Source organism: Solea senegalensis, linkage group LG6, assembly GCF_019176455.1.
Source record: "Solea senegalensis isolate Sse05_10M linkage group LG6, IFAPA_SoseM_1, whole genome shotgun sequence".
In the NCBI taxonomy this organism is placed as follows: Eukaryota; Metazoa; Chordata; class Actinopteri; order Pleuronectiformes; family Soleidae; genus Solea; species Solea senegalensis.
Window position 1 is genome coordinate 16,310,195 of NC_058026.1, and position 27,824 is coordinate 16,338,018.

The following is a 27,824-nucleotide window of genomic DNA, read 5'->3' on the forward strand; positions in this document are numbered from 1 at the left end:
CACTAGGACCCGGTTTTGGTCTCCATACTGTCCTGAGTCGACAAATATCTTCTTTCTTTGATGTGTACACATTGATTGAACACAGTTTTGGGTCATTTTTTGTAATCTACTAATATGTATGTAACTGTATTATGCAACTTTTAAATATAAACAAACGACTGAGTTCACAAAATGCTGATTAGGCCTTCCACAACTTTCCCATTGGATGTGATCCTGGTATGGTAACAGTGTACAGGATTTTAAATTGTGGTCAAAGTGAATAGTTTGTTTAGTTTTGTCATGCGTGTTGTATCACTTTCTTTGGACACTTGTTGACATTTAATTTTTTTAAACTTGTAAGCAAGACTTGTGATAGATAGATAGATACAGACACATAGATAGCTTATGATTTATTTTCATAAAATGTTTGATTTTTGATGAAGTTATAGTTATTTCATGTTATTGTATGTATTCTCTGTTTATCACATTTCCTTTACACTGATAATTACAAGTCCCCAAAGCGTAATACCATAAAAATATAATACATTAAAATACTACGAAATAAAACGATTTATTTTGAAACGTACGGCCGGAAGTTCTTATTACTGGGTTCCGTAAAACGCTGGAGGAGAGATGGCGGCCCCCATGAGGAGGACACTGCAGGTCCTTCACAGATTAACATGCAGCAGTTTGACGGTAACCACCCACTTCATAAAATGTTACTTTGGCTGTTTTAAAACGTTGTCACTTGTTGTGTATGTTAAAGACACGTCTCGTCTGTGTCTAAGAACGTGCTACGCTGGACACAGTGCATTCCACAGCTAGCTTAGCTGTCATTTGAGGACACCCACTATTTTAATCCTACAGTTCTATGGTAAAGTCAAAAAGATAACTATTTTTCAATATATGTGTGAGTATATAACTGTGTAAATATATTTTATTTTATTGATTTAGTTAACAGGGACGTTACGTTTCTGTAAATGCACCACAGACATTTTTCACCTGAGACTTGAATGAAAGTATCAGGTTCAACATTGAAACGTTTGGAGAAAAACATGCTCTCAGTTCTTGATTGTATTGTTTTTATTGGCAGAAAAACGAACCAAATGATTGTTTGATTAATCGAGAAAACAATTGATTTTGCGGCCCTTATTAAATGTTTTCATTTTTCTTTACTCGTAACAAAGAAATCATTAAATTGAATAGTTTTGGTTTGTGGACAAAACAAGTCGGTTGACAACATCATCATTTCCAAGTTTAGGAGACATTATCAGCATTTTTCAACATTTTCTGACACATTTAGACCTAACGACAGGAAACTAATTTGGCTGAAATGTTAGAATTTTGTTTTTGTTGTCAAAACAAAGCCTCACTGAAATATTTCTGGAATATCAAAATAGTTGTAGATTTATTTACTAACTGTTTAATAATTGGTTGATTGTTGCAGTCCTACCAAACATGCACAACAACATCACAATCAACTATGGCCTAAACGGTTATTAGTAAGCATGAAAATTATCATCTTTTTGACACATTCTCTAAAAGTGAAGATGCATTAGAATGAATCCTCATGCTTAAGTGCTAGTTTTCATCAGACTGTACCTAATGAAGTGTCCAATGTGTTTATATAGTGTTAAACTCATTTTGAAAACTCCTGCTGTTGTTATTATCACTATTATTATTATTATTATTATTGTTATGAAGTACTTATCCACCTCCCTTAGAACGCAGAGGCCTCTCTGGATCTACGACATCCAGTTCCACTTTCCATTCCGGTCCGGACCAAGAAGCGATACTTTATCCCTCCAGCAGTGGGAATGAAGAGTAAGATGGAGGAAAACATAGAAGCTAAGATTCGAGCAGCAGGTGTTGTTGTCAAACAAGAGTATATGGAGAGGCCCATTAACATCTCCTGCACAGGTAAATTCAAAATGTTCTTGTGTCTGTCACAAACACAACATTCTCAAGTAAAAGCACTCTAGCATTGTTGTCTCACAGTAAGCAAGTCACCGGTTTAGATCCTGGTTCGACTGAGGGTCTTTCTTTGTGGAGTTTGCATGTTCTCCCAGTGACCATGTATGTTCTCAAAACACTGGCAAGAGAGGGCTGCTTATAGAGAGGCTTGTTATAACTTAGTCATAAACCTTTGGCTTTTATTGTTAAGTGTTGCTTTTGACAAAGTAACATTAGGGCAAAGGGAATACCTTCAAATAGTTTTCATTTCTGTTTCAGAAGCAGAGACATTTAGGTTTATGGGTACATTAACAATCACATTAACAGCCATTCCTAAACTTAATAGTGCTGGGGCTCACTTTGAAATTTGAAATCCTCTGAGGACCACAACCAAACCTTAAATCACCACTCTGATCAACAAGAGCTTTTTGAAAGGGCATCTTTGGTCTTAATGGGTTGAGTAAACATTGCTTGATTCAAAATTATGGGGAAAAAAATGGTGGGTCAGCAGAGACAATCAATCAGTGGGCAATGATGCTGCATTGACGTGAATACCCATTTAAAACATATGCATATCCTTGTGTGGATCTAATTTGGATGAAACATGCAGATCAGTCATTCCTGTGCCCTTCCTTTACCAGCGGGAGTCTATGATGCCTACATCCCACCAGAGGGTGATGCTCGTCTTTCCACTCTCTCTAAAGAAGGCCTTAAACAACGAACTGAACAGATCCGACAGAGTGCTGCCTCACAACTAGCGTAAGATGGATTCTTCTAACCATCTCGGTCCTGCTCTGACTCATTTCTTGTTGGCCATGTTTGGACCATGCAGGAGAGTGTGTCATTTTTATTAAAGGTTCTCAAAAGCTGAATGTCTTTCATTTTTTCCTCAGGATTCGTAAAATCAAAGGGCATGACTCTCTGTTCAAGACGAAGGAGTTTGCAGAGCAGGCACAGGAAATCTTTATAGAGGCTCACAACGCACTGACACAGTAAGAAACCTGCATTTCTCACTCTGTCAGCTGACACAGTCTCAGTCTCAGTGTTTGTGAGAACTAATCAAATGTGATAATAGTAGGAACAGACAAACAGAGCAAATCAGTTGTGATCAGATCTCTTAACAAAGATATTAATGCCCGGTTGGCTCATGGAGGAACTCAATGGAGCTATAGGAGCTGACGTCATGCAGCCAAGGTAATGCCCTCTGGCAGGAAACGATGCCGTTCACCTCTATGGACGTATATTCTAGACAACTCAGGCAATATGTCAGACAGCTTGTCTATTTGCTGGCTGCTTTAATCACAAAAGTGAAGACGGTGGATAGAGGTACCAAAACAGTCAGAGACAGGCTCCTCACAGATCCAGAGAGACAGTAGAGATGAAACATGCTCACAGTGAGCAGAAGAAGACAGAGCACAAGCAACGGATTTTGTGGTTAACTCTTGCTCATGGACTCGGACTAGATTTACCAAGAGCTAGTCTGCACAGCAACATTAGCACAGCAATCATTTACATTGCACTGCCAGTTGCTAATGCTAATGTGACTCTTACCCTTCCTTCCCTTGACAACAACACTATCTTTATCCGATAGACCCTCCAGGCTCTTGTAAACCTTAAGTGACTCTCGGGAGTAAAATGAAGGGAAGTTAATCAGGACGTTGAAGATGTCAGTGAACTGTAGGTCCATCAGATATATTCAGTCTGTCAGGTTTTGCGATATATTGGTTGATCTCCGTGGATTTACAGTGTGTAGAGATTAGTGAACTCTGACAGTTTGAATCCAGCATGGGCCTGCCATGGTATCCCTGTGAGCAATGTGAGTAGTCTGGAGCTTTATAGATTTTAGTGATCACATGTAAAGCTCATGAGAACAAATTTTTGGCCTGTTGAACAACCACTGCTCTTGTGTTTACAGGTTTAACAAGGCAAAACTTCACTCTTTGGTAACAGAGCGGTGTTATCCCGTAAGTTCTGTCTCTTTGCGGAGAAAACCTTTTGCTCATTTCAGCTAAATGTTAATGTTTTGCCATCAAATTCTACAACTGCAACTCCTTTCATTGCTCAGGAGATGACGAGGGGGAACCGATACAAGACCATCCACTGGAGGTTCATTGAGTCCTTGGAGCCGCCCAAAGTGGTGCAGGCCCGCTGCCCTGATATGGTCAGTAAAGACAACCTGTATGGCCAGGTGACGGTCCGCATGCACTCCAAACAGGTACGTAATGTCAGGGGCTACACTGCAATTGTTTAAGAAGTGTTTCTGTACAGAGAATGGAGTACAGTAGTTTGGTAATAGTTTTCAGCATAAGAGCATTAAAACTCAGAGAAGCTATGACAGATTAAAATGTAGTCATTAGGTTTCTTATATCTGAAAACACTGACATTATTACTATTCCTCTGTTGGCTGTTCATGTCTTGTTCTATGTGTTAAAGAGTGTTGTGCCTGTGTTTCTGGGTGAGTTCAAATTGTACCAACATAAAAGCAACTTTTTCTATTGCAGTAAGCTGAGAGTTTACAGTCTGTCTTTTGTTACACTGGCCAACTTTTCTAAGTGGGTCAAGCTGGTCTTTTTCCACTCTGAAACACTCTTTTTACCTCCCATCCTCCAGACAGAACTCTGCATCAAACAGTAAAGCTGCTGTAAGAGAAAGGTGGTGCTGGTCATCCACTGTTTTTCTTTAGATTGGCAGAGCTGAAGATGCAGCAACTTTTGTGGAGAGAGACCACGATGGAGAGGTTTAGAAATTAGCATATTTCAGATACAGCTACGGTTTGGAGATAAAGCAAGATAGTGATGGTTGAGATTAGGTCAGGTGCAGAGGAGGGATAGAAATGTTATTGGACAAAGGATGTTGAAGATGGAGCTGCTGGGCAGGAGGAAAAGAGAAAGACCACAGAGAAGGTGCATGGATGTTGTGAAGGAAGACATGAGGACAGTCGATGTAACGGGAGAGGACAGGTAGAGGACAAGATGGAGGCAGATGATCCACTGTGGAGAAGCTGAAAGAAGAATAATGTGTTAATTCAGTGAGGCTGTAGCAACTAAGGAACATGTAAATTATGGGAAGAAACTTAGGTACAATATTTTAATCAAGATGGGAAATAATGGTTGTATTCCTTTTTTGTTTTTGTTTTTGTTTTTTATATCTGTTTCTGTAGACATTATGTTATTTATATTATGCTACAGAAACTGTTAACTTTAACCCTAAAAACGATCAAATAAACAATGAACAGGAAGGCTTTTTTGGAGAAACCTACTTAAATATTGAGTTGCATGTAATGATATTTAAATAAAGTCACAGCTCAGGATCCAAACTTCAGGTGTAGTTTTCAATGGGCAGCCAATGGACATGAGGAAAGGAATTGGGCTGGTTCAATCCCAGGACGTTCCAATCCCAGGCACTGTCTACCTCTCCTGCCCAGCCTGTGTGTGGTTAAATGCAGAGGACAAATCCACTGTGTGTGTGCAAAAATGACTCATTCTAAATGTTACACCCAAGAATCAAGGTTACATTCAGGTTTATAGTTCATGAACATTCTTGTATGTGCTGCAGACTCTGGCCATCTATGACCGATTTGGGCGGTTAATGCTGGGCTGTGAGGAGCACCCGAAGGATGTCTTGGAGTACCTGGTTTTCGAACGGCACCTCGTCAACCCCTACGGCTGCTGGAGGTTACATGGAAAAATCGTACCATCTTGGGCTCCTGCTAAAGATCCAGTTATTAAGGTGACCCTGAACAATAACATTTTATTTCCCTTATTCCAGTTTTCATTATAAGTATTTTATAAAAATATCTATTCTTATATTTTTTAATGGCGCTGCTTCATTTTTAAAGTTTTTTTCTCTGCATCGCCACTGTTTTTCTTTGCTGCAAACTACATTATGTTGTTGAACTGGTGCTTGGTTTATATGTTGTGTTATTATTATATGTTTATTTTAATTAGGCCTGAAAAATTATTAGTTTTTTTTTTTTATTGGGGTTAAGCAGCAAATGCTCTTGATTTGGTTTATTTGGTTTTGTTATGTATGTCTTTGTACACCCATTATTCACCTTTAATCCTCATCTGCTCTTTGTCCTCATGCAGACTGTCATGATTCCTGGTCCGAAGCTGAGACCAGAAGACGAGCTGGATGCCGTCAATTTACAAGTTCCCAAACCTGCTGCAGTACAATGGTATAAATAGGCCACCAGATGGCACTGATCTTTGCATCAAAACCACTGTAGGACATGAGCCTATTGCTGTTCAAAAAATTGGTAATGGTTGGTGCTTTTGTCCACTTTGGCAGGAAATCAGACGTTCTTCAAGCTTTCAGTGCTTTTCATGACTTTCCCACACTTATGTTCTCCACTAATTTAATGGGAACAAGTGTAACAATTAAATTCACACATTTCAAGAAATTGTATGGTTTATTTCATGTTGATGTCAGGAAATACTAAAATGAAGTGTCCCGTCTGCTTTTTTACCACATCAGTTTTTGTCCAGAATAATCTGACATAGAAGATGCACAAAAAGATAATTAAACATGGTACAAGGGCTGATTTTTATTTGTTTGACGAGTAAAACGCGGTGTGGTAAAACAATATTCATTTTTGTTTTCAACATGACAAATTACAGCATGCTCATTCAAAAACACAACAATGCAACAATGCTCACAAAACTAGTTCACTCAATTTACAACACAAACGTTGTGCAGTGTTTTGAAATGTTATCACAGAAAGTGAGACGGAATACGAGAGTGCTAATCGTTACTGTCACATTCACAGAAGAACTGCTGGTGCAGACGTGACTTACTCTGAAAGAACAATCATGTATTTTTTTTGTTAGGAAAATACTTTTATTGAATTGGCAGTTATCAATCCATAAGAAATGTGATGTCATAGCTAAGAACTCACAACTGTGATATTTAAATATAGGACCAGTCTTGATGCAAAGAAATAATAGCCAAAGATATTTTATCGACTAGATATAATCTTTGACTAATCCTCAAGTTGTGTTAAAATGTATCTTTTGTATATTAAAAGGATAGTTGAAAAAATGCTTGTATAAGGTACTGAGACACAGTCTGTGCCTTACGTACAGCTGGCAGCACTAAGGGAACTCACTTTGCTGAGAAACTGCCAGAGACAAGCTCAGTGAAAACTGAAAACAGATTTTAGTCACTTAACGTAAGGCTTCCTAATAAAATGCCAGCTTTGATATTTTAGATTATGGTGACTGATATATCTTGATGTTCAGAAAGCCTTCTCTGACTGTAACTGAAGATTGTGTCACTTTGGAAAACACTCACCTTCCTGTTGCCTCCATCAGCAAGATCAAATGTGTCCAACTGTGTCTCAGAAATTTGAAATCCTTAGTTTGAATTTACCAAAGTGACACAAACTTACCAAATGAGGCAGCAAAAGCAACAGCAGATTTTCTCTATGAAATTTGGTGCAGGGGAGACTTTTGCCACTTTGTCTTCAGTCAAAAAATGTTGTGAAAGATAATGGCAACATAATACAGTAAATGTAAGGTACGGTGTGTAAAATTTAGTAACATTTATTGGTGAAGTTTCATTTTGTAGCCGAGTATCCCTCACCCTTCTCTTTCAAGTGTGTAGCAGAAACTATGTAGCCTTAATTTAGCATCAGAGCTCAAAAGATACTTCGTTTGTCCATTGTAGGCTACAGTAAAAATGACTTCAGCGATTAATATCAGTGCTGCTCCTGCTGAGAAATTGTCAGTTGTATTCATTGATTTTAGGACAGCGTTTCAATTTTTAAATGAATGCTGAGGTGAAATGGCTTTATTTGCCACATTTGGACTGAGCAGAAACATCTCAGAGCCGCAGTGTACATGACATTAAATCTCCATGGCTTGTTCCTTGTTTTCCCATCTCTAAATCTGGTTTCAGTTTAACTTCATCTGTTCAAAAGTCATTGACATGATTTCCTCAAATCTCAAATAAAGGTGCAATGTAAAAAAAAAAATAGAAATTATTAGTGATTTGCAACCTTTAAGTGGTTGAATATTGTTTTTTTCATATTTATGACTGAATCAGATGTGAGCTTAGAGATATGCATAGTTTCATCAATCGGTACTTTAGCATTCAATTTGACATCAATTGAATGTCTGGTGTCACCGCTTAACAATTTCTATAATATAATTTTTTTTAATCTTGTATGCTGGTTTAGATTTAACTTCTTCTGTGCCATATTTGCACTGGCAAGCACTATAGACTTGGTTCGATTTTCTGACATATTCACTTTAGCCATGTGTCCAACATATGAAGCATACATGGCAAATATGTTCAGTTTCACATTAAAAACATGCAAACGAAATCATTTTACACTACAATGGGGGTTGAAACAGGAAGAAAGGGGACTTCATCAAATTGCCTTCGATGCCCTTCCATCATTCCAAACTGTCTGTAGGTCATTCCTCAACCAGTGAAGGACAGAATGAGTCTACGATGTGTCTCAGTAACAAGAAAGACTTTTATTCAGTCAGGTTTCTACGACTTGTGTCCACCTCATCAAGTCTCTGCTTCAGGCCTCTTGGGTGGACAGTACTGTGGCCTGAATAAGTTCAACCTGAAAATAACTGCACAAGTGTTCATCTTTCCCAGCTGCAGGAGGGGAAGCTGACCCTAAACTCTGATGTCCAAGGAGAGCTTGGGCAGTTTTAAACAAAGCTCCCGCTGACTATCAGTAGAGTACAAATTAAAAATGTTTTTTTATAGAGGTCACACTGCGATTGAATTTGTGGTAATAGTGTGAATGTAAATGCTGGCAAGGTTTAGGTTACAAGTCCGGTGGGAACACAAGCGCCTCAGCAGCACATTCTGCATCATCCTCTTCATCTTCCTCTGGAATATTCTCAGGCTCCCATGTAAAAACATCTGAGACATTGTCTGTGAATGAACCAGATCTGCTCCTCACCATCTCCCAGGGACACAAAGCATCACGCCTGCCTAAATTTGCTTTAGACTCATCCATCTGTTCTGTGCTAATGATGGCTTGAGTAACTTCTACACTTACTTCCTCCTGGAAGTCTGCGACGTCGTCTCTTTCACTGTGGGGAAAATCAGCATTGGTTGATGTTTGCCTGAACAAATGTTAGCTGTAGCATTATCTCGCTCTCTGACAATTTCCGGCTCTTCTGTTTCCCAGGGACAAACATCTGCCGGAGTGCTATCTTGCTTTTTGAGGACTTTAGGTTCTTCTGTTTCCCATGGACAAACATCTGCCCGTGCACTATCCTGCTTTTTGAGAACGTTGGGTTCGTCGGATTCCCATGGACACACATCTGCCCGTGCACTATCTTGCTTTTTGAGAACGTTGGGTTCGTCTGTTTCCCAGGGACAAACATCTTCTCTCATGCTGTCTTGCTTTTTTGCAACCTTATTGTCTTCTGTCTCCCATGGACAAATGCCTGTGCGAGAACTGTCTTGCTTTTTGAGAACTTTTGGGGCTTCTGTCTCCCATAGACAGACATTTGATCCTTCTGTTTCTGCCATTTCCCATGGACACACATTTCCCCGAGTCTCTGCTTTTTGATTGGGTTCGTTTCCCATTGGGACACACATCTGCCCGTGCACTATCTTGTTTTTTGAGAACGTTTGGTTCGTCTGTTTCCCAGGGACAAACATCTTCTCTCATGCTGTCTTGCTTTTTTGCAACCTTATTGTCTTCTGTCTCCCATGGACAAATGCCTGTGCGAGAACTGTCTTGCTTTTTGAGAACTTTTGGGGCTTCTGTCTCCCATAGACAGACATTTGATCCTTCTGTTTTTACTGCCCCTGCTTCCTCACTTTCCCATGGACACACATTTCCCCGAGTCTCTGTCTTTCTTGATTGTGGTTCCCCAGTTTCCCATTGACAAATCTCTGCTGGTCCCTCTGGGCCTGTGGAACCTGTGTTGGTAGCCGCACTTTTTTCATGGGGCTCAGTTTCCCAGGGGCATACTCTTTGATTGTTTTCCTCCTCAGACTGTACCAACCTTTCTATACCAGCTTTCAAGGGTGTGGCAACCTGCTGAGTGTCTTCTGGTTTGTCCTGATTTCCAGTATCCCAGGGACAAATATCTACCTTGATAGTCATTTGTGAGGATGAGTCTATATGTGTATGCTCTGAACTTCCCTCTTCCACAATTTTAGGAGGCTCAGGGAAATCCCATGGACAACTGTCAGCTGTCTTGGTCACTTGTTTACCCCAGTCAAAGGCAGGTGATTGTGCTTGGCATTGTTTCTCATTATTTACCAATGCAGGATGAATGTCAGGTTTGACAGTCTCTTGTTGATGGTGCACGGTCAATGTTCCCTTGGTCTCCAAAGGATTTAGGTTTTCATAAACAACTTCAGCCTTGTCCTGAATATCCCAAGGACAAATATTAACATATTCATTATCTTGTCTGATTGGAGGTTGGGGAGTTTCTGCTGTATCCCATGGACATATGTCGGCTATACATTGCAAAGACGGTTGTCTCTTTGAATGTTTGGATAGAGTATGAGAAACAACAGGAATATCTGGTGATTCCGAAGGACACACTTCACCACGATCACTTCCTTGTCTCCTCACATTTCCTTGCTCGTGAGATTCCCATGGACATACGTGCTCAGACATTTGGGATTCCCAAGGGTAGATATCTGCTTTGATACTCTGCTGCTTCTTTGTTCCTTCTACTTGCTGCAAAGTACCAGTTGCCTCCCATGGACACACATCTGCATGAGAAACATTACAGACTGGTGTTATTCGATAACTACCTCTTCTGTGAGTTGAAGGAGTTCTTGAGCTGCTCACAGTCTCCCATGAACTTACACTGCTGCGTTTGCTGTTCTGCCTTGAAAGAAACACATTTTCATAATTGCCATCTTTTTGCATATCGTCTATGTCCCAAGGATAAACAGCAGATTTTACAATCACAAGCCTTCTGGGACTTCTGTCCGCAGAATCCGCAGAGGACAGTCTAACTGCATTCTGCTTTACAAGGCATGGTTTCCCATCTGCTGTCATACTTCTTTTCTGCAGTGTCTTCTTTTCCATACTTGGACGTCTACTAGATGTTGCTGATCTTGGTGTTGTAGAAGCACTTTCTTGACTTTTTTGTGAGACCGAGTCCTCTTTATTTAAGTTCCTCTCCTTACTGGATCTGTTACCTGCGTCCATGGATCCCATGATTGTTTTCACCGAGAGCCAATTACCGGTGGCGGTGGTGCGGAAAGAGAAGACACGCTGATCTTTTGTGACCTTTGGTCTTGGAGAGCCCGGTGCACTTGCAGACACAGGAGGTTGTGGTTTGGGCGACTCAGTTTCACTAAGTAGCCCTTTCTCCTCAGAAGGAGCCATTTGTACAGATAAATGGTCCCATGGACAGACAAGTGCCTGTGGAGATGGTGGCCTTATTTCCTCCTGGTCCTCAGAGTTTGCATAGTTGACATGCTTCTGGTTCTTGTTGGCCAATGGTTCTTGCCCTACTTCCCAAGGACAGACCTCAGCCTTGTCGAATGACTCTGACTGGAGAGCACTCCTGGTCTGGTCACTAATGGAAATGCTCTGCCGGGATCTTGTTAGCACTGTGCTGGCTCTGTTAACCTTGGATACATTTTCAATAGAATGAGAGGAAGTTGATGTTAGACTCCAGGACTTATGAAGCCTAGTGTGATCAGGATGCAGGAGGTTGGTATCAATCGACAGATTCTGGGCACTAGCTGACTTACATACACCTGGTGGAATATCTAAGGAGTCTGTCTCAGATCGCTGGGAGGATCTCTTCACAACATTTGACTTTAACATTGAGTCACGCTGGGAGGAATCTCTTTCCTTGACATAGTGATGATCACTTTGGGATTTGCGCATGGATGGTGATGGTGATTTCATTGAACTTTTGTAACTGATACTAATCGTATCTGGGGCTCTCCTAAACGATTCAGACAGATTAACACTTCTACTGTGGAAGGATCCATCTCTGTCCTCACGACTGCACTGTCGGCTCATGGTTTCTGGGAACTCAGCGATGCGTTTGATAATGGACCTCCCTATTGCACATCGAGAACTTCGCTTCTTTGTGAGATGAGGGTTGTTTGCGGTCATCTTCTTCGTCTTGTGAACTTCTATCTGGGTATATAACTTCTTCAGTTCATCCTGGTGCATGTGAAAAAGGGAGGACGTTGATGGAGAGAATGAGGAATAGGTTGAAATGATTGAGGAGAGGAAAAGACAAGGACAGTAACAAGTCAGAGGAAAGGTAGAAGACATGTTTTCATGCAAGAACACAGTTGAGGATAAGTAAAGGATAAAGGGTGGATACGTCATAGAAATTATGTCTAACTCTATTTCCTATTTCTGTTCACTTGAGTCTACATAATTAATATTAAGGGATATTTATACTTTTTATTTAAATGTGACCTTTGGAATTTCTTCCACCTTTTGCAAATTATACCCCAATGCAAGGTGATAACATCGTTCTGCAGGGACAAAAGAGTTTACCCGAAAGTCGTCTGGGTCCACACTGCGCTCACTCCAAGCAGAGTGAAAACTACTGTTGAGGTATGAGCCGGTGCGCCGCAGGTCCACTTCATCCTCATACACCTCTGCTGCAATCTCTTGTCTCCCAGGCTTAGAGACGTGAAGAAACTGCAGAATGCACACAAGCATTGATCATATGTAAACAACTTGTGTATGAACATAAATATCTTACTTATGATAAAGCTGCAATATCAAGGTCTCTGGATCAGCCTAGTCTATATCAGCTTTTCAACGGTGTGGAAACCTGTTCCTACCGGTTCACAAATCCTGGTCTTCTTGCTGCAAAGGCAGAAGTGCTAACCACCAACTATGTGGCCCCTACCTACCAGTCAGTGTTCGTGTATCGTCTTTATGGTATCTTATAGATACTGTATCTTCTTGTCTGTTACTGCAGTTAAAATCCCCCTCCCTCTACCTGAATATATCACCTCACAACAAGATGTCATAGTTGTGTTTGTGGCATGGACGCAACAAATTCCACTGGCTTTGGCAGATGTGGCATTATTATAGGAGACATTTGAAGGTTGAAATCCTACATTGTCCTACAGACCTTTTCACTTCTCTTTCCCAGAACTGATAAACATGGTAGATGAAGATGCTAAGTACCTTGGGAATGAAGAGTAGGGCAAGTGTCACAGTGATGGTGACATGGGTGTGTGTGAAGGAGAGCAGCAGCATCCAGTCAGGATGCAGAGAGGGAAAGGTGAACCTGAGGGAGACAGACAGCAGAGAAATCAGTTCACATCAGTGGCTCAGTCCATACAATTGCTCGCATTGTTTGTTCAATGTTTGTTTGTTTTCTTTACCTGAAAAGGTGAAACATGGAGGAGAGGAGCAGCTCGTTGTGGATGGCGATGCCCATGTAGCGAGGCTCATGGAAGGCTGAGGGGACAGGCCTGACGGCGGTCCACAAGGAGCTCCCCCAGCACAGGAAGAGAAGCTCAGCTGTGGCAGAAAAACAGACATTCAGCGACAGTTTGTTTTTATCACTCCTATTCTGAGTGAATTAACTCATGTGTTAACTGCTCCAAAAATATCTCATGTTCTCATGTTAAATTTCAAATATTACCTGCTGTCACTGTAATCCAGTGCAATGTGAGGGATGATTAGTGCATTCCGGTTCTACTGGGTTCTATACGTTATACAAGTGGGCTTCACCCTAAAGTTGTCATTTTAAGTTGTCAACTCATTTAAACTTCTCGTTTACCATGGACTCTAGACCCATGTGACAACATTCCCACTCCCACTATTGTTGTGTGACATCACAAGTCACACACTTTCTCTTTTCTGCTCTGTGACAGCTGCTTCTCCACAAAGTCAGGCTCGATAGGAATCTGATTTAAGTCCCACACGAGAGGATAACTGGCCAGATTTCAGTCTTGATCTGGTCCTACTGACAATCATGGGTTCCTTCTGATTTTAGGCTGATTTGAAAAGATAATCTGGTCAAATTAGCCTGTCGTCTGAGGGGCTAACAGATGTCGTTTAACGCCATCAGACGTGTCAGAGTCTTCCCGATTTAAACATGTTTGATATTTACGACTGAACAGGGAAAGAGGCATGAGCAGAACCCTGCATTAACCAATGAGAGTGAGTTGACCGGGAAACTGATGTTGCGTACATTTGTTTTAGAACTGTAACTGTAAGTTGATTCCTTTTCCTTTTACGCTTCACAGCAAAAAACACAAAATCGCACACACAACAGCTATTAACTGACAACACTGACAGTCTGTCTCCATGTCTGTTCATATTCTGAAGTCAGATTCCTGGAATCTCCTCCCTGAAATGGTTGAGTCTGTGTTCGGTCTGGATTGTCTAGTCTGTGCTTTCTCAGGATTAAAACATTGAAAATCAGTTCCAAAGTTTGTTGTGTCTGTGGTCTCCCATGTTTTTAAAATCAAGTCAGATTTAAAAATTTTCCAGGTTTGATATTTTCCCACCAAATAAAATAAGTTTGCTTTTTTCCTCAGCTGTTAATTTGACAAACATTTTACAACACTAAATGATAGAATGAGGGGGACAGGCAGTGGAGTGGTGGCTAGCACTGTTGCCTTGCAGCAAAAAGACCTGGGTCACAGCCTGCTTTTCTGCATGGTAGTTTGCATGTTCTCTCTGTGTGCACAAGGGTTTTCTCCGGTTTCCTCTCACAGTCACTCTAAACACTCTAAATTGACCGCAGGTGTGTAAGAGTATAAGAGAAATTGGTTGTTTGTTTCTGTGTGTTTCAACATTTTCTCACCCTCGGACAAAAATAAAAGACTTAATCAGTAACGACAGCTTCTCTTCTCAGGAGCTGCTGCTTCACTTACCTACAGCCATCATATAATCCCAGCGATCCATGTAACACAGGTTGAAACCCTGTCCCTCTGATGTGGTGGTTGTGACAAACACTGGGATGTTGCGGTCACGGTTCTGCAGGACACCGACTGTCCACGCACACAGAAACCAGCTGACTGTCATCAGCATCACTCCCAGAATCCTCAGCAGGTGGAGGCTGGACATGTAGGGCACCCTCTGGGCCGTACGTGAGAGGAAAACCTTCAGCACCCTGAGCAGAGCCAAGAACAAACCACTGTTTAACTGCTGAGGAGAGGACATATACATGAATGTACTGACTGTATATACTTGTATAAATGACTGTATTTTTTGTGCTTCAGTGCAATCTGGTTCCAGTAACCTGTAAACCACCATGAACAGACCTGTGCATCTTCAGAGTGACTGTGCCGTACACGATGGAGAAGCCAAGCATTCTGACCCAGCGGAGCAGGATGCACCTGAAGGTGCTCGGCCTGAAGAACAGGATGAAGACCTGCAGGTGAGAGAGAGAGAGAAAGAGGGAGACACACACACACACACTCAACTCTGTGATTCAAACTCAAACATAAAATGTCCAGCTCTGCTATTCTAGGCAAGGCAAGGCAAGGCCACGCAAAGCTGTAATCTAATCCATAGTATTGAAATTATAAATGCTCTGTGAGAACCTCACACAGCTGCAACTCCATGTCAGATTTCACTAACAGACCACACCCCCTGCACTGCTCCATCCACTCTCCTCTTCCTCACTCAGCTCTGAGTTAGACTCAGAAGAGAGGGTTTAGTTACTTGTTAATACAACATCATGAGGTTGTAACAGACCTAGTAAACATGACCCCATGTAAAGGCACTTTAACTCATTGTAACTATTGTTACAGGTTAGCACTGACCCTTCCACCTACAGGTGAGAGGTGATACTTTTCCCTCAAATACTTCATCATACACATCATACCAACAATTTGTAAAATAGCAAAAAAAAAAATTCAGATCTAGCTGTATCATCTCAAATATTCTTTGGCGGAGGCTTCGACATGGACAGAAGCACCAAACCTGTGGGTGAAATGCTGCTCAGCAGTCTGGACAGAAACACCACTTAATCCAGAAGTACACTGGATGTGGCCCCCTTGTGGCTGGGTGTCCCAATTAATAAAGAGCAATGGTGAATGGGTACTTTGCTTGGCCCTTGACATTGCAAGGATTTAAACTGGCAAACCCTGCAGTTACAAGCCAAATGTCCTTTCGCTGGGCTATGGTCACATCTAATGACATCAGGAAATGAATCAATTGCCCCTTTTTTTGGCAGATTTTCCTTCATTAAAAAAACAAACCATGTGCATTTACTGTATGTGCCACAACTGACCTACACCATGGTAGTAGGTAGTAAGTACAGAATAGAAGATGAACCTTTTGCTGATTGGCTTGAGTGAGAGTCATCTCAACCAATCATGTTCATCTCACTTCAACTGATTTACCCCAGTGACTCAAACTTAAATAAATCCGCAGCAGAGCTCCAAGGCGGAAAAGTGAGTGGTTTACAAACTTCAATCTCCAACCAGTAAAATGTGTTGAATGGTAAAATAAAGTATTAAACATATTCTTAAGATATTGTGGACATTTCTGTTAGGTGAGGCTTTTGTTAAATGGCCTAAACATAGTTTATATGCACTTTAAGCCACCATTATGTCATAGTTGATGAGTGCTGCCGTGAAGAAAGGGCCTGTTAACATGTCCCTCCGTCCAATTGAAGTAAAACACTGATCAATAACCTGTGAGCACACACTCAAACTCTCATTGTCAGAAAAGATGAGGTCACATCGACCGACACTTTAAGACTGATGGATAAAAAGTCACGGCTGACTAACGTTAATGCCTCTTTAATTGCTACAATGAATCTAAAGACTGATTGATGATCTATCACTGGAGACATTATGGAAACTGTCATCCGCCCACTGGCCCCATTTCCACTTACACACACAAACACGCCCTCCTTCCATTCACCCTGCCACAAATGGTCCATTATGATATAATCTGTGGCACATTGCTGTGCAGTGATCTGTAAAGAGCTCTAATCTGCCACACTCTCAGCTGCCGCCCGTCCGTCCGTCACACTTACTGGGAAGTAGAGAAGCAGAGAGCCAAACAAGATGGCCTCCAGTAGCAGGAGGCCGGACGCTCGGATTCTCTGTGGAGAGCCGGAGGAGAAAAACCACAGTTACAGAATGTGCTGACCGAGACTGTGAGGGAAGGCTCGTTTTCTTAATTGTTCGAGGTAGTGACACAGTGACATAGTGAGAGCACTGACCTCACTCACATGGCTGTCATAAATGTTATGCCTGAACCTCATTGAATATGTAGGCTATACAGGGGTGTAGGTTTTTTCTTTTTGTTGTCCTTTTGTTTTGCTTTATGTGAGATATCTGTAATTTGTAAAACATTGAGGTTCCAATACTGTGGTAAACAAATATCATGGTGAATATATTGTAACACATATGACGATATGACAAGAATTGCCGTGTGATTATCATTCAACGACTGATTTAAAGATGTCACTATTCAACTACAACATCATCAGACATTTCCCAGCACTGATTCTAACATCATGTCTCACAGGCTTCATCCAAACCAGCCAAAACAGCTGACTCACCCTGTTGCGACGATGCCTGTAGGCCGCCAGCATGCTGATGAAGATGAGGAGCATGAAGACCCCCTGGATGGCCAACACAGCTGCTCTGAGAAGCCAGTCCTCCTGCACCCAGCAGGGGGCACCATCCTGGCAGCTCTTACAGCCCGGCCAGCATGGGAGACAGATGGGCATGTTCGGGTAACACGTACTGCCACCATCACTCGCGTTCACAGGGCCACCATCTGCAGTGCACACAGACATGCATCAACACCCACACACACCCATGTGAGGGCCCCACACACATGTGACTTACACCTCTCATGATGAAACCATTTATTGTCTCTCGTGAAAATATTGTTCGACTTGGTGCCGGTGGATCTGCTTTTTAGATCTAGACGGTGGATCTAGATTTGCCTAAATAGGAAATACAATAAAGTAACACAACATAGGATTTGCTCTCTGGCTCCCTCACAGTTGGTAAATGGTATCGTTTGTTAGAACGGTCATAAAATATACAGTATGTCAAGGTTACATGTGTACAGTATTTGTTGACAAGCCAACAATACAGTACCAGTGAACTTTGAACTTGTATGCCGTAAAGTGCCATAAACACTTGACTGCCTAGAGTAGAGGGGAAGCCATAACAATGACCCCCTGGTGGCTGACTGCTGTATAGCTTTAACTACATGAACTTAGCCAAAAAATAAATACATATAACTGTCAGGCTTTAGCTTGATTTTTGTCACTCAATTTATTATCTCTATTCTTAGTGACATAGGTCAAACTTGAAGTATTTTTTCCTAAAATTGATTTATAATTATCTGAAAGGCAGAATTTGTTGAGTTTCAATCACCACAGCAGTTAAAAATCATTCACAGCCCCATTTCACCTCCTTGAGATGCCGGGCCTGGACATCACCCGCTTCATAGTTATATAATATTTTATATCTGATCATATGAGCAACATTAGCATTACTTCCACTTTGTCTCTATTTTGTTCACCAGCATCTCTTGACCTGTCACCTGTTGAACTGCTATTCCATGTGGGAAACATGATTTTAGTGTTGCTCACCTGAGTCCTGAGAGACTAACTCAGGGTTGTAGTAGCCCTCTTTACAGCGGCAGCAGTACTGACCCAGTCTAAAGCCTTGACCTGGAGTTGGTACACACTGCAGAGGACAAACACATGTTTTAACACATTTTAAAACATTTTCTCATTGAAAATGTGTTGTTTTGTTCCTCAGCCCTAAGTGGCTGAGGATTCTATTATTGTGACGATCTCTCAGGGAAGCATCCTGATCAAACTCAAATTAGTTATTAGTGTTATGATCAATCAACCCTTAAATCATTTGTTGCATAGATATACACTTGACATCTGCCCAAATACATTAAACGTAACTGCTTTTTCAGCTTTTCCTGCTGTATCCTCACAGTGAGTGTGACTCATTTACGGTTGGAAAGTCAGTCAAAAGACAAGGACACACGAAGAACTGCAAAACATGATTACATCAACACAAAATGTATGAAAAAAACAAAAAAACACACAAAACAAAGCAACCACTAATTGTGACTTGTGCCTGTTCAGTTCGGAGTTTTTGATTCAGTTTGTTGGAGGTTGTGGTTGGAAAGTGAAGCTATTACTGCATTCCATTTACATCAGAACTTTGAAGTCAGAGCTGGGAGTGACGTCCCCTCAGAGTTCACTCCTTTCCAGAGAGAAGTTGGAAAAAAAGCAAAAACAAGGATGCAAATGTTTCTCGGGCTGGACCATACCAACCTGTAAATCACAGTAAATCAGTCATACGCTGTGAAACACAAGTGCTAAGAATGGTAAAAGTGGCAGTGATCTTGGAATCATGACTTTTCTGAGTTGGAATTCCGAGTTCAGTGAATTTTGAATTTCACTGAATTCTGAGTTTACTGTATTCCTCAGAGTTTTGAGTTCTGGCTTCAAATGGTTCAGCATATTAACCTAATTTTCGCTCTGTTGCATCCATGTCTGACTGGACGCTGGTTCATGTTTAAATAAACAGATTAACTCAAAGTGTGAAGCTGGATTTAAACCGAAAAAATGGCACATCTCAGTTTTCAAATGATTTTGTCTGGATGTGTGTAATTCTTCTGTTTTTATTTATTTTGCATCGCGAACAGTAGCTGAATGGATGAAGGTAAAAAACGAGGTCACGTTACACTCTCACTCTACTTCCTGCTGATGCTAGCGTCATTTTTGGCATTCTGAGCAGTCTCACAAATACACACAGATGGACACACATCTGTGTGTGTGTGTGTGTCAATCTCAGTTAAAAGCTAAATGGATACATAATGCCTCTACTGAGAGCATTATCCTTTTCTAGAGAAATCCAGGAACCATGTGTACACACACACACACACACACACACACACTCACACTGACCTCACATATATATGTATATACAGTATAGAAACTCAAACCCCCCTCATCAGATGCTCACAACCTAATGTCACAGGCTGAACATAAATGTGATATGGATTACATGTAGTGGTCAGAACCTAATTCTCTTCATGGTTGCATCTCATTTCAACAGAGAGTAAATCAACAGATTCACTCATCCATCATGTTTAAGTCGGAGTACACATACAGTAGTCTGTTGTTTACACCAGTGTGTCCAGGAAATGTTGGGGTTTCTTATTACATTGTTCCTACATGACTACAGTTCCTTACATACAATGAGTAAGTGTATATAAAGTGTAAATAAATGCACTCTGGATAAGCATGACGTTCAATGGGTCAATGCAGAAAAGGCACAAGTCATTGGTCTTGCTCCCAAAAAATGCAAGTGCTCAACTCAACTCAGAGACACTTCAAACTACAGAAAAAGCCAGTCGTTATGTAGTTATGGATTCAGACCTGAATTTTAACAGCCACAAAAAGATGATTACTAAATCAGCCTGTTAAAAACATGAGCAAGAAAGAATAGATTTCTATCAAAGCAAGACATGGGAAAACCTGTCTATTATTATTATTATTATTATTATTATTATCATTATTATTGTAAAACAAACAATCAGGCAGCTGCAACTCATCCACCAGCCTGCTCTCAGAGTCCTGTCAAACTTCAGGGACATGGACCATTTTGGACAATGGACGGATTGTAAAGGCACTGGATGGCTGAACTTGGGTAGAGCCGAACCAAGGCATAAGCGAGATAATTAGCAGCTGCTTGGATCGATTTAACATATTAAAGAAATCTAGATATCTTTAGATATATTAAGATATTTAAATAGTGTTTATCTATAAGTGAATTGGTTTTATCTTGGAGTTGCTTGTTTAGTGTTCAAAGTTTAGTTTTAAAGCTAAAGTCATTGGTCAACTGGTTTAAATCCACTTCAGTATCAACACACTTAGTGCTTTAATGATTTGTAGTGTAGTTGTATAAGAGGCTGAGTGTGAATTCACAGCAGACACCCTCAGTGGAAACATGGCTGATGAAAGCATGTCAGTGTAAAGCTCCAGTATTTAAGTTCTGTCGTCAAAACGCCGCTTGCGTTGTTTCACTAGTTCAGCTGCTGTTCCTCTGCCTTCCACCGTCAGTCGTGACGTAAGAGGAATCACTCAGTGTCGCCACAGACACTGCAACACTGAGGTTTAATCATCATTGCGTGAACTCATGTGACAATGGTTTGAAATGAACAGACTCACAGAACATGTTTGTCAGTGTTGCCTGTTCTGACTTTATTAACTGATCTCCTGCACCTGTCTCTCATTTTCTTTATCTCTCTACCGCGCTCTCTCCCCTTCACTTCTCTTCTCCACTCCTCTGTGCTTCATTCCATTCCATTTCTTTCTTTCTTTCTTAATTTTTTCAACTATGGGAGGAAACTGGAGACCCATAAGTTAGTGTTGAGTAAAAGAAAATATAATTCAGAAAAAATGCATAGATTTCATTATTATTATTGTACCTTTTTATCTATAAAAGTAGATGAAGATAAATGACAGAAGAAGCAGAAAGGTTGAAGGTGAAACAGGACATAAGACTGAGAGAGAGGAAAGTAGGTGACCCACCACACACTCTACCAAGCCAACGGGTTTGAATTGTCTAAACCAGTTAGGGCAGGACAGTACAAAGGGTGCCATGTGGATTTAGGGATTTTTGGGACTGTTCATCTCTAGTGATTCAAACCTCTGTGAGTGCAGTGCATAAAGGAGAAGTGTGCCAGCGGGCTGGATTATCGGCATAATCCATCAGATCATCCTGCAGCCCGCCACCCGGCATGGCCATCTTTAAATAGATGGATGAGATGAGAGGGGAGAGGATTGGGTCTGGACAGACGGATGGGCAGGGAAAAGGGACACTGAAGCAGAAAGCCTGGTGGAGGAGGAGGAGGAGGAGGAGGAGGAGGACATGGCGGAGCAGACAGAGGAGTGGACGTGTTAATGGGCAAAAGGATAAAAAGCAAAAACAGAGCAATTAGTGCAGACAGAAAGGGCTTAAACCTTTTGGGGGAGGTCACAAACCATTTGAGTATCTTTGTGTGACACAACTAAAAATCTCAAAAATGAGTTAAACACTGTCTAGAGTTGGAAATTGGGTGCCTTGCTCAGTGGGCATCCCAGCCCTGTCCTGTGATGTAACATCACTGACTTTCTCTTGGTGGAACTTTGGAAAATGCTGCCTAACAATAAGCTCATACTTAAATGTATTGTGATGATCGTGCTCACTTGAGCTGACATAAAGTTTATGAGTTGAGCTGTTAGTTCAGTGCTTTCACCTGGAGTCCCAGCTATATATACAGTAAATGCACCTTATACAACCACACAATCTTGAACTGTTAATCTATAAATCAATTACAGTTAGATGCAGCCTTCATCAGACACTTTCTGTCTCTGGTCCTTGTCTTGTTGTGGTTACCTCCATGGTGGTGCGATTGCACTGGTGCGTATCGGCAAACCAGCTGTCTCCTGTAGCACACTGGTCCAAGTCGATGTCCTGAATGTTTACGTCCACACGGATCACACCTCTGATGCAGAGAGACAATAACATAAAAGACAAAAGAGTGACATATCCCAGCAATTTCTCCAGACTCCTTTAACACGCACTTGATGACGAAAAAGGAAATTGAATTTTCTAGGGGCCAAAAACATGATTTCTGAGCCCCACTTAACCTTTGACCTCCCCCACCCAAACCTTTTGCAAAGTGATTTCCTTTCACCACCAAAGTGTAATCAGCTCATCTCTGAGTCAGAGTGAATGTTTGCGCCAGGTGCAACAAAATGTCTCGATATGTGTTAACATGTTAAAGAATATGATATTACTGTGACCTTGACCTGTACCTATGCAAGAGAACGTTTGAACCAAATTTGAAACCAATTTTTTTTAAAGGGTTCCTCATGTGTTCACAACATAATGATGTCTGTGTGTGAGTGTGCGACTAACACACACACAGCGAGAGACAGAGAGGGAGAGGGGATGAGAGGAGCTTGAATGAATCAAAGCTCTACTCACCCAGCTGCCATATGAAATAACCATTAGAAAAATATTTCCTATTGCGTTCAGTGTTACTATTGTGGTGGTGGCTGCAAATGAATCATTGTATGAGAAAAATAACAACGTCAGCTGAGGAGGTGGAATCTAATCTGTCATAATTGCGTTCATTCTTCCTCTTTGGTGATTGGATCTAAACAGGGTCGAATAGATGTTTTTAGATAGTTTCATTGACCTTAAACCTTGTCCACAAAATTATAACCAGTTAATCTTATGCTGCAGTAACCATGTGGTGAGTTTACATACAAAGTCAATGCACAGACTTATAGATTGTGTCTACTCACACACAATCTATACGTCGGCTCGGCCGGGCGGCCTGAATAGGGTGGAGTATTTTTGCGTTTTCCAAAACATTGAAATTGAAATTTTTTAATTTTGGCTAAAACTTCACCTCATGCAACAACTGGGATTCTCTGACTAATGTCACGTCTGTGACATCACAAAGTCAGCGAGGAGGTCAGTCTATCACCACTCTTGTGATTAACTATACACTCAAAAATACATTTGCGTTCAGTGTGACCTCAGCATTAGAGTCCAAGTGAACGTTTGTACCAAATAACCAGACGTTTTGCCTGCAGTGTTCTTGAGATATCATGTTTTCACAAAAACAGGATGGACAGAATATGTATTCACACACGATGTACGGATGAATTATCCCAGTGTTAGACAGAGTAATAAACAGCAGCTCCTCCAAATGACTCACAAGCATAATGCACCTCTATTTTCCCTCTGCAGAAACCTGTGTGGCCTTGAAGTGGATTCTCTTTTCAAATGTCAGCTTTTATTGAACTCTTTTGGATCCGAAAGTTTTCTTTTTTTTCCCATCACGAATGCTGATGAAACGTTTCCCCAGAGTGATGGAGGAAAGGTCACAGGAGCCGACACAGGACGACAAGCAGAGGCAGGTGAGACACAAACAGTGCTGCTGTACGTTTCAAAGCCTCTGAGCATCTTCAAAAAGAAATGATTTATAAGAGCTACAGCTCTGGTTCCATAAAAACATGAATTTATGGATGAATGAATAAAAACCTTGAAACAAAGCTGAGATAAAAACACCAGCATCTAATGGATGAGGAGCTAATGGACTCATTTACACATACTGGGCAACAGGCTGTGACTTTAACAACAGAGATGTAGAAGCTGATTAACGTCCCCCATATAGTGCCCAAACTTAAAGGAATAGTTCAGGTTTTTTGAAGGCAATGACACATACAGACCAGGCCCTTGGCTTCCCCTGTGTCTACAACCTGGCACAAACACCAAATCAGCAATTTTACATGACGGCACACAGGAGTTGTTGCATTGCTGCCTCTGTCAGTAACTTGTGTGTTTATGTTTCAAATCCTTCATTTTAATTTAGCAAAATGGCCCAAACTAAAACTTTTACCTCTGGACGTTGGTGTGGGAGACACATATTTTTGAGATATTGTAGACTTAAACAGATATCAATTTTATGTGGTGAGTTTCTGTAAGTGGCTAAAATCAGTTTTCCCTGGTGTCTCCACTGGCGGCCATATTGTCCCTGAAGAGCATGTCTTCATGTCTCAGGCTGGTTCTGGGTGTCAAGAGCACACACAGTGCACTTAGCGCTGATTATGTGTCAGTGCCACATACAACCACACTTCTAAAAAAGAGAGATAATCCTTTAATGTATTTGCAATGCATTATTCTCTGTGTGTGTGTGTTTGCCAAAAAAAGGCACAGGACGTGAGGACATTTTGTGAAAAGTGAGGACATTTTGGTTTGTCCTCACATCCTGTCACACCTTGGACTAAAACTCGGTTTTAGGGTTAGTGTTTAAGGTTAAGGGTTAGTCGCGTAGTCATGATGGTTGCGGTTGGGGACGAGGTTTTAGGAAATGCATAATGTCCATGCGTGTCTTCACCGAGACTGCTGTCCGGCATCAGCACTGACCTTGTCAGGACCAGTAGTGCTCATGGAGACCAAAACCTGAGGAACTGGTTAAGTTTAGGACTTAGATTGGTGGTTAGGTAAAATTTAGGAGTAACCCTTAGTTTAAGCTTTCCAAATGAATGGAAGTCAATGCAAGTACTTAAAAGGAACCTGTGTGTGCATGTACTTGTATTTATATCTTTGTGGGGACATTTTGACCTAGTGTTTGGGCCCCACAATGTTAAAGGGCTTTTTCAAGGTTAAGACCTAGGGTTAGGGTCAGATTTGGGTTTAGATTAGGTTAGTTAAAAATGCAGCAGTGGTGATGGCTAAAGGGTTAAGGGGCTAGGGAATGCATGATGTTTATAATGTGTCCTCACTAAGATTTAAAAACAGGTTGTGTGTGTGTTGAAGCTTACCTGAATTCAGGTGTCAGGTCGGGCTTGAGGCCATAGAACGACGTGGACAGCGTGAGTATCCATCCTGGCACAAAGTACCCATCCTTACAGACCAGAAAGGGGGCACTGGCCCAGCGCACTCCGCTGCGATTAGTCACGTAGCTGTCACCCTGCCCCCACTTGGGTGTATCTAAGGTGCTGAGGTCGTTGAGGAGCACCCGTTTGGTCAAGGCTGCCACTGGTTGGTCGGAATTTGAGAACTTAAAGCTTCTGAACCAACTGTCGTCAGGTGCGGGGGCCGGCGGGTGCAGGCTCTCCCAGGCCTTGGATAAATCCTGAAGAATGATGGTCTGCACTTTGGCTGATGGGTTGCGGGCAGCACGGAGCACCAGCTGTGGCACTGGGGATGTGGGCTCGGCATCAAAGGTTAGAAAGGCCTGCTGGATGAGCACGTCAGCCTCCAGGAGAGCACGGACCAGGGCATGGTACCACTCCATGTCCTCCTGCACTGTGCTCTCCCGTAGGTCACTGGCCTGGAAGATCATGTTAAGGAAGTTGGCATAACTGGCCAGTGCATCCAGAGCAGGCCGGAGTGGGGCACCAAAGCTGACAGGCAGGGATCCAGTCAGCCCCGGTGAGCTGTAAGCCCGTGAACAGCGAGCCATTTCTAGAGTGGAGGCGTCTCCACTATACAAGTATTCCTCTGCTGGTGTCCAGTCATCCTCCTCCTCTGTCGGAGCTTCTGAAGGTGTGGCTACAAACCCAGAAGGTTCTGAGGGTCGGAGGGAGGAGATGTCTGAAGTTCTTGTGCTGTTGGTCCTAGAGTTGGTGCTGTTGTCTGCTTCTGCCAGGACTGCTGTAATGTCAGGAGTCACCTGGGCTCTGAGGAGGGATGGGAGAAGAAGAAGAAGAAGAAGGAGCCAAACAGAACCCATCCTGGACTTACTATGAAGAGGAGGAAGAAGAACTGCTAACACGCCGACTGTCTCTTTTTGGCTCTTCACCCATTTGTAGTCAGGTCTGAAGAGACAACAGCATCACATTTCTGCAGAGGTTACATCCTTTTTATCAACAAGGAAGATGCTGCTGCTGCTGCTGCTGCAGCAGTGGTTGTCTGTCACTCTCAGTCTCACTTAGAACGTGCAGCTCCATCTGCGCACCACCCAGGCACAAACACACACAGACACTCACTTTTGTCTGCACTTGCAGGAAAACATCATTCACCCTGTGTCATTTCCCGCATCTCTGCAGTTTCCTCCAGTTTCCCTGGTCACCAGAGCTCCAGACCAAGATGAATGCAGTGTGTTCAAGGGAAAAAAGAAGAGGATAAAGGGATGGGGACAGCCTCAAAGTTGGGGAGGATTCCTGTGTCTGGTGAGAAGAGGCAGGAGGTGAGCACCCGTGGAGCAGAGATGGAGGGATGATGAAGAGAGAAGAGCAGAAATTCTCCCTCACTCTTCTACTGCCAGCCTATCTGTTGCTCACCAGAGCTTCCAGCCCATCTGACGGACTTTAGTGTGATGCTCTGACGTCCTACCTCTCCCTCCCTCCCCTTCATCCCCCTCTTCAATCATTCCTGCTTCTGCTCTTCCCAGCCCTTCATCCCCTCATTCACATATGCCTCCCTCCTCCATATCGAGTGGGAGGCTCACCAGTGCTCACAGGTGCTGTGTGTGTGTGTGTGTGTGTGTGTGTGTGTGTGTGTGTGTGTTAGATGAGGGTTAAGCTCTGTTGCATCCATCAAGAATATTTCTGATGAATGGATGGATGGATGGATTAACCCCTCTGTCACAGGGAGAGTGGATGGAGAGGAGGACGCTCTTTAACTGCACACACACACACACACACACACACACACACACACTGGAGGTTGTTATCAAAAGTACATTAAGTCTCATTACAGACAAGAAAAGATGTTTGAATTCTCTCCTTGATGATCATTTTTACAGGGAGAGAGTTCTCTCTCTGTGTGTTCTTGTATTTGTTACCTCTGTAAGACTTTTTCTGTCATAAACACTGACCTTGTCAGGACCAGCAGTAGTAGACCAGGACTGGAACTGGTTCAGTTTAGGGCTACGATTTTAACTGTGGTTAGATCAAAGTTAGGGTTAGTCGTTAACTGGTTAGTGTTAAGGTTTGGAACTCACTGTTGAAGTCACGTGGAGTTCTTAAAATGAGCTGTGTGAACCTGTGTGTTTGTATGTGCGTGTGTGTGTGTGCGTGCGTGGATGCATGCACCAAAGTGTGGATGAGAGAGAGAGGGAGAGAGACTGCATTAGACTTGTAAAGAACAAAAAGGGAGAATAGAGAAGAAAGAAATGATCTGTGCTCACTGGGAGTGATGCAGGGAAGAATCCTTGTTCTGGTGACCATGGCAACAGGTTTCTGAGAACCACACACCCTGCACAAATAACAAAGTAGCAGAAGTAGCAAAACAACTGCATTTACCCAAGTGTCATCATCACTGCCAGTCAGAGCCAGAGCTAATTTATACCTGTGTCTATTACAGGGTCATGTGACTCAGTGAATGTTGATATTTATGTTGATATTTATTCACACTGCAGGCAATAGTAGCCTTTTTGTATATGTATAATATTCGTTTTTATGACCAGTGGAAAAGGTCACAGTGAGCTT

At 42.0% G+C, this 27,824-nt stretch overlaps 2 protein-coding genes across 3 annotated transcripts; one reads left to right on the plus strand and one right to left on the minus strand.

Moving 5' to 3' along the window:
- The first annotated feature begins 554 nt into the window (after positions 1-554).
- On the plus strand, positions 555-6,334 carry mrpl45 (mitochondrial ribosomal protein L45). 2 transcript variants are annotated; one of them, XM_044028782.1, is made up of 9 exons: positions 608-675; positions 768-853; positions 1,704-1,899; positions 2,574-2,691; positions 2,826-2,924; positions 3,848-3,896; positions 3,998-4,147; positions 5,488-5,661; positions 6,021-6,334. In XM_044028782.1, the coding sequence occupies exons 2-9, from the start codon at positions 851-853 to the stop codon at positions 6,117-6,119; spliced, it is 888 nt and encodes a 295-aa protein (XP_043884717.1). In that variant the 5' UTR covers positions 608-675; positions 768-850; the 3' UTR covers positions 6,120-6,334. The 2 variants fall into 2 exon arrangements, with proteins under 2 accessions (XP_043884716.1, XP_043884717.1); XM_044028781.1 differs by lacking the exon at positions 768-853 and having other exon boundaries at positions 555-675.
- A 2,061-nt stretch (positions 6,335-8,395) lies between these two features.
- gpr179 (G protein-coupled receptor 179) lies at positions 8,396-26,452 on the minus strand. Its single transcript, XM_044028790.1, has 13 exons — positions 25,212-26,452; positions 22,267-22,375; positions 18,450-18,546; positions 17,400-17,620; positions 16,869-16,937; positions 15,142-15,251; positions 14,752-14,990; positions 13,249-13,387; positions 13,049-13,151; positions 12,404-12,550; positions 9,499-12,058; positions 9,024-9,350; positions 8,396-8,982 (listed from the first exon to the last, which is right to left on the minus strand). The coding sequence occupies exons 1-13, from the start codon at positions 26,123-26,125 to the stop codon at positions 8,720-8,722; spliced, it is 5,298 nt and encodes a 1,765-aa protein (XP_043884725.1). The 5' UTR covers positions 26,126-26,452; the 3' UTR covers positions 8,396-8,719.
- Between the last annotated feature and the right edge of the window lie 1,372 nt (positions 26,453-27,824).